This window comes from Sinocyclocheilus anshuiensis, unplaced genomic scaffold (genome assembly GCF_001515605.1).
Source record: "Sinocyclocheilus anshuiensis isolate Anshui unplaced genomic scaffold, SAMN03320099.WGS_v1.1 scaffold2130, whole genome shotgun sequence".
NCBI classification, from domain to species: domain Eukaryota; kingdom Metazoa; phylum Chordata; class Actinopteri; order Cypriniformes; family Cyprinidae; genus Sinocyclocheilus; species Sinocyclocheilus anshuiensis.
In genome coordinates this window covers 41,340-48,501 of record NW_015557208.1, presented here as the reverse complement: position 1 = coordinate 48,501, position 7,162 = coordinate 41,340, and the positions used below count along the sequence as shown (strand labels likewise).

The 7,162-nt window shown below is 40.4% G+C and overlaps 1 protein-coding gene across 2 annotated transcripts; it reads right to left on the bottom strand.

Annotated features, from left to right (window-relative positions):
• Nucleotides 1-2,947: 2,947 nt before the first annotated feature.
• sp6 (Sp6 transcription factor) lies at nucleotides 2,948-6,921 on the bottom strand. Of its 2 annotated transcripts, none has more exons than XM_016474353.1 (2): nucleotides 6,856-6,921; nucleotides 2,948-4,192 (listed from the first exon to the last, which is right to left on the bottom strand). In XM_016474353.1, exon 2 carries the CDS (start codon nucleotides 4,090-4,092, stop codon nucleotides 3,238-3,240), a length of 855 nt encoding a protein of 284 aa, XP_016329839.1. In that variant the 5' UTR covers nucleotides 4,093-4,192; nucleotides 6,856-6,921; the 3' UTR covers nucleotides 2,948-3,237. The 2 variants fall into 2 exon arrangements, with proteins under 2 accessions (XP_016329839.1, XP_016329841.1); XM_016474355.1 differs by lacking the exon at nucleotides 6,856-6,921 and adding an exon at nucleotides 6,399-6,508.
• Nucleotides 6,922-7,162: the final 241 nt, after the last annotated feature.

The window sequence follows — 7,162 nt, the reverse complement described above, 5'->3', positions numbered from 1 at the left end:
TCTCCCCCTCGTGTCTCTCTCTCTATATATATATATATATATATATATTTGTGGCTAATTGCACTTAAACTGCCAAATACACAAAATATGTCATAATGGCGAGTATTTATGTAAACACAGTCAGTTATGTCTAAAGTGAACTAAACACGGATGTGTGTTAGTGGTGGGCGATATACTGGTAGACATGGGCTGCATCCGAAAGCCTAGGCAGCTGACTTGCTGCCTCGCTGCCTTATCAGGTGATGACTTTTCAGGCAGCGTTTTTGCACGAAGGCACCTCATGAAACTGATTTCGGACAGGCTTCTGACTCTGAGGCAGCGTAGCGGTTTAATGATCTACAACAAAACAGAACGAGTTTTGATGATAACATGATGTAATATATAATATAATACTGATTTCTCAATGGAAATAACATCAAAAGTGCAGAAAGTTAGTCAGAAATATACATTTACACACAAACTGACCACCAAACGCAACTTTCAGACGCCATCTCTATTTTTTAGCTCAACCGTCATGGAATGGAACGCACAGGATTGTGGGATATCAAAGGCAGCAAAGGATACATCTATGCTGCCTTCAAAAGTTGATCAGATGAAGGTATCTCATGATACAGAAAGTGAAGCTTTGGTTTCGGACATGCCTTGATGCCTTCCTACCTTGGAATGTGTCCTCCGAAGGCAGCTCGTGTCTCTCCTCCTCGTGTCTCTCTCTCTATATATATATATATATATATATATATTTGTGGCTAATTGCACTTAAACTGCCAAATACACAAAATATGTCATAATGGCGAGTATTTATGTAAACACAGTCAGTTATGTCTAAAGTGAACTAAACACGGATGTGTGTTAGTGGTGGGCGATATACTGGTAGAAATGGGCTGCATCCGAAAGCCTAGGCAGCTGACTTGCTGCCTCGCTGCCTTATCAGGTGATGACTTTTCAGGCAGCGTTTTTGCACGAAGGCACCTCATGAAACTGATTTCAGACAGGCTTCTGACTCAGCGTAATGGTTTAATGATCTACAACAAAATAGAACGAGTTTTGATGATAACTAAATTAATATTTAATTACTGTAATACTAATTTCTTGCTAGAACTAACATCAAAAGTGCAAAAAGTTAGTCAGAAATATACATTTACACACAAACTGATCACCGACCTCGACTATCAGATACCATCTTTATTTTTTTGGCTTAAATGTCACAGGATGGAACACACAGGATTGTGGGATATCAAAGGCAGCGAAGGATACATCTTCAAAAATCGGACAGATGAAGGCATCTCAGGAGACAGGATCTGAAGTTAACATAGAATTCGGACTTGTCTTGATGTCTTCCTACCTTGGAATGCATCCTCCAAAGGCAGCATTTTTCAGTTTTCGGATACAGCCATGATTAACTGGTAGAAATTTGTCAACCGGAAGAGATTTTGGACTATTGTCTCTATCGCAGTTACTCACTCACGTGACGTTACTGTGCTACGTGGTCACGAAAACGTATAATTTGCACGAGTTTTTAAGCATTGCGGTTTCAAAACAAGTTATTTTAAGTCGTTGAAATGCAATCAGCAGCGAAAGAGAACTCGTTTGGCTATATGCGTGTGCTGTCTGCTGTAACAGTATATTGGATCCGGGCAGCTCTTAAAGTGACAGCAGTCTAATATTACTGCTGTCTGTCATTCATGTTAATCAAAAAACAAAAGAGAGAAAATCTCTTTTGTAACATTAATAAGAAGAGGAATATATATTTAATTTACACAGTGAAGAATATGCAGTGTTTTTATTAATTTGATTATACAATGTATTAGGGCTGCACGATAAATCGCATGCGATATTTAACGCGCATCTTATCAGTAAAGCCGGTTCTGTAATCAGCGGTAAATCTCCATCGTGCAGCCCTACAATGTATGTAGCTTTTCTTATTTATTTGTTCTACTGTAATCCTATTGCTTATAATTAGTTTCTTATTCTTATTTAATCGCTGACTGTTTACTTGTCTTCAGTGAGCATGAGTTTTTTTTCTAGTATTAGTTTTCTGTGATATTGACACTGTTGACAAGAATTATGAAACTTCTTAAAGACCTTATTTAAAGCAAAAAATAACTATATTGTGATATATATCGTTACTGTGAAATAAAATTACTCGTATTGTGATATAAGATTTTGGTCATATCGCCCACCCCTAATGTGTGTCAATATGTATGATCCGTGCATTAGGTCTTAAAGTGACAGCAGCCTAATAGACCTGCTGCTGTCTGTGTCCTTAATGTTAATAAAACAACAAAAGACAAGGAGAAAATCACTCACTGCTCTTTATTGAATAACTTTTGTGGCTTTAATAACAATGATTCTGTATTTAATTCATACAGTGAATATTATACATTGCATTAGTGTGTTCAGTTTCTGTAGTATTTCTTCTGTTAGATAATATTCTTTATTTCATTTGTATCTTTGTTCTGTTGCATTTTTTTTGTTGCCCTATTGCTTGTAATTAGTTTCGTTACTGTGAAATGTATTTATATTATGGGATTATGCCTCTGAAGTGTGGGAAGCTCTGCTCTAGTTGTATGATAATGTTTTCTTGAGATTCAGCATGTTTTCAGTATATTTGGTACAATGATATGCAACATGTATAGCTGGTTCACATTTTGTTTCTAGTGACTTAATTTGCGGTTTATTTATAGTAACCCAGTTTTATGATATTCATTCTATTAACTTGATTAAATATTACTTATTTAAATATTACTTATTTACTTCATCTGTCTTTTTCTTTAATCACAAAGAATTTAAGTAATTATATTTTTACCAATTTGAGTAATCAAATTAATATAAATGATTCAATTGAATTAGATATCGCTGAGTCTATATATTGTTAGACTGATGTTTTTATGGCACTATCACAAGACAAATATGAGACATTAACAAAATGCTCTATATTTATTCAAACTCTACATATCCTCACTAAAAATCTGAAGATTACATTGACAAAAATATATGGATACATGGATATGGACACAACATATTAAGTTAATCAACAGAGAATATGAAACATACAATGTACAAATATAAATAAAACTGAAGATATAAAAGCATTATGTTATGTGTTTCATCCTAATGCCACGTTCTACAGATTATTTTTAGATGTGATTATAGTTCACATCAGTCACCTACAGAATGATGAACGGCACATCCGTAAGTTTGGTTTTATTGGTCACATGACTTTGAGTGGTTGAGCGATTAGCTGTTTGCTACCGTCGTGTCATCGTCGCAGTTCTCTGATTCCGTCTTCACTCTGAGCAGTGATGTCGCAGCAGCGCTACTTCCTGTTGCGGGCACCGCCGTCGCCGAGTGAGTCTCTTCAGCCGGTTGGAATGGCGACTCGTGCACACGCATGTGTTTGGCCAGGTGGTCGGCACGCAGGAAGACCCGCGGGCACGAGCTGCAGCCGAAGCGTTTGGCGCCAGTGTGCGTCTGCAGGTGGCGCTGCAGTTCATCCGAGCGCGTGAAGCGTTTGCCGCAGAACAGCCAGTTGCAGACGAAGGGCCGGTCGCCACTGTGCCAACGCAGGTGCGCTTTGAGGTGCGACGTCTTCACGTACGCTTTCCCACAGCCGGGGATGTGGCAGTTGTGCAGGTGCTTGCGTTTACCACCATCGCCGGCGCTTCCCAGAGACTCGGCGCTAAGGCAGTTGGGACACCGGCAGGAGGCCTGACCGGGAGCGCGACTCCCGGCGCGACGCTGTGATTTCGGTCGAGCAGAAGCACCCGCAGCGTCCTGTTGCTCCTCTGAGGAGTAGGAAGGGGAGGCCTGCGGAAGCGGCAGCAGATCCTGTGTCAACGGCTCCATCTTAAAGCCCTCGGGCGGGTAGTGCAGGCCAGAGTGGGCGGAGCCGGAGGGCGGCAGGCAGCACATCTGTGGGTCAGCTGTGTAGGAGCTCATGGACCGGCTCGGTGCTGGCCCCGCCCCCAGCCCCGCCCCCTGCAGGTCCATCCAACCTGCTGCTGCTCCAGTGTGCACATCCCACCAGCCAGACACGCTCACCTCCTCCTGCGGTGGTCCCGCGCGCAACCAAGGGTCGTATGGGTGGGCCATGATGAGTGTGAGCGAGTGAGGGACAGTGTGTGTGTGTGTGAGAGAGAGAGACTGTATCACCACATGACTGTGGATGGGAATCTGAAATCACTTCCTGAACCTGTGAAAACACACAAAAAACACACACACACACACACAAACAGATCAGTTTGAATGATTTCTGAAATGATTTCATCCATTGTTTTTCTGTTTTCTTTGATGCCAATTTTCATGCGGCTCTTTAGGCAATTAGTCACATGACAATTAATATTAAGTAAAATGCATTGATTTAGCTGCACATGACCCTATTGAATGAGGTCACCTAATAACTGAACTAAATTCACCTGAATTCACATTTTTGACGTAAGAGCGTGTGCAGCCATTTGCAACTTGTTTAAACAATGTTTAAAGCTTCTGGTGTCACTCGCTTCCCGTTATTTTAGCCAAACAAAGACAGTCCGTTATGCTGCAAGTTATTTTCCTATAAGTATAACACACACACACACACACACACAGATATTACAGTATATACTTCGTCCTCTATCTTGTTGCAATGCATTATAGGTTTGTCTTCTTCACTAAGGAGATGTGTGACACTGTCTTAGAATTTGGCAAAAATGTTCTATCTAAAAAAGGCATAATTTTGCTACTGTCTGATAAAGAAATACAGATGTTGTTAACTCATTTTACTGCAGATAACTTTTACGGTCTTAAAATTGCTTATTCTCATATTTGTGTCATTATATTTTTGATATATTTTTTTCCTGTCTAAATTCTCAAATCTGTGCAGATTTTGGGCTTTGACATTTATAGTTTGGGACTGGCTGTTCCCACTTTATTTCTGCAACTAAAGTTTTGAAGGTGCAGCGTCATTGTCTACCTTTTGGAACGGTCTTCATGATGTACTAGAAAAGCAGCTTCTTTAGTGCTGATGAACTGAGCTGCGGTTTGACTGTCAGCGTCTCCAAAGCCACATTAATGCACGAAGCTCTAATACACATTAGAGCTTTACTGACGTCATGGGAGGGAGTTGGCGCAGCTGTTAGATAATGACCCCACTAGTCTAACGACAAAATCTAATGTTGAAATGAATGATTGCCGTCAGTCTCAGCATTGACCAATGAGCTTTTCAGACTGAAGAACTGACAAGCCACTGTCCTGCTCGGATCCAAACCTTTCTGTTATAATCACAAACACAGACCGTCATTCATGGTGTCTGTTTCAGATGGTTGACTCAGTCATTGAACAGTCTGTTGTTGAATGTAATGTCTACAGCAAACACACATTCACTGTGTAAAGTTACTCTGAGAATCTCATCCTGATTGAGTTCAGTATGGCAGTTAATGTTCACGCAGTGTTCACATGAGCTACATGCACCGAAATAATGCCAGTAATCAGACTGATGGCTCAATCAGACTGAAAATCCTTCATGCAAACATCTCGATTGATCCGAAAGAAATCTCCATCGGATTGAAGGCATGAACCTGAAATAATCCAATCAATAGGTGGAAACTAAATGTGTGAACACATGAATAAAAATATCTAATCAATACGTTTTGCACAAGCAATTTGCCATGATGCACATGTTTACCAGAAGCCTTTAGAATAAGATCTCTGTTTACATACATTTGTAAAATATAAAGTGTATGTTTATTTATGTCTTATGAACTGGAAGCGATTGAATATTTAGAAAATATCTGCTAAAAAAGCTCTGCTGACATATATGCCAGCTTTCCTTTCAGATACGTCATCAAGGCAAAAACAACAGTTAGACTCAAAATCAAACCGAATCTGAAATCAAACAGTATTTATTCAAAATTAGTGCATGTAAACATACCTATTCTGAATCGGACCTCCGACTGGAGAGGACAAGATTTCAGCAAAAAGTGATGGCAGGTGAGACTCACCGACCACAATTAAGTTGTTTTGAGTCGACTAGTTAGACGCCACCTTAATGCATCCATGATCTCAAAAAACACACACCTCAGCACTAACCACACACACACACACACACACGTTTTCACTTTATTAGTGAGCACGTCTCAGATGCAGTGGTATAAATCCCAATCTCAAACACACTAAACCTGCTGAAATGAGACTAAAACACAATTTGACTGATGAGTCTTTCAGTGAGGAGATCTTCAAATGTCCTCACAAGTCAGTCCTTTGTTTTATCACATTTGTGAGGACATTTAAAAATATTTGGACCTTGCAAATAACACACACACACACACACACACACACACACACACACATCTCATAGACTCAATGGTTTTCATACTAAGATAATATTGACTAACCGTACTGAATGTAAGACTCACACAAACCTGTTGACGGCAGAAGATTTGAAGCAGAACATGATTTGGTCTGTTTCCGAGTCTTTCGAATAGTAAAGAGTTCTTTTAATGTCTTCACAAGATGCTTTTCAACATTTGTGAGGACATTTCTGACTAGAGACATTTCAGGCCTCTCAAGTGTAGCCACATCTGTACACACACACACACAGAGAGTTCAGCATGTGTTTCTGTGAGAATATCTGCTGTCATCAACAGCACTAACATCATATCAGCTCATGATGATGACGGTGAACTCGTGCGTCAGCCGTGAACACGCTCTTTATCGAGAGTTTTACTGTTTAATTCTTATCACATTAAGAATGTAGAAAAGACTTGAATCTTGAATTGAAATCCAAGCTTGAGTTGGCACACACTCTCACACATAAACACCATTATAATGACATTCATGCAACATAATAATGAAATGACTGATGAGAGAGAGTTTTACCTGCTCAGCGTCTCCTGATGAATGTGACGCCACTCTGAAAGCAGCACGAGTTTATGACAGTGAGAGCCACACCTCTCTCTCTCTCGCTCTCTCTCACACACACACACACACACACGCACACACACAGTTCATTCATACACACTTTCATTGATTCAGCGCTGTCCCTGCCGCACACACACACTCACACTCACACTCACACTCACACTCACAGACAGACAGTCAGAGCGGCTGCTTGCATGTGTCTCAACATGTCAGTGTGAGACCTCAAACTACCTGAAAGACAGACAGGAAATCACCGCCCCCCCCC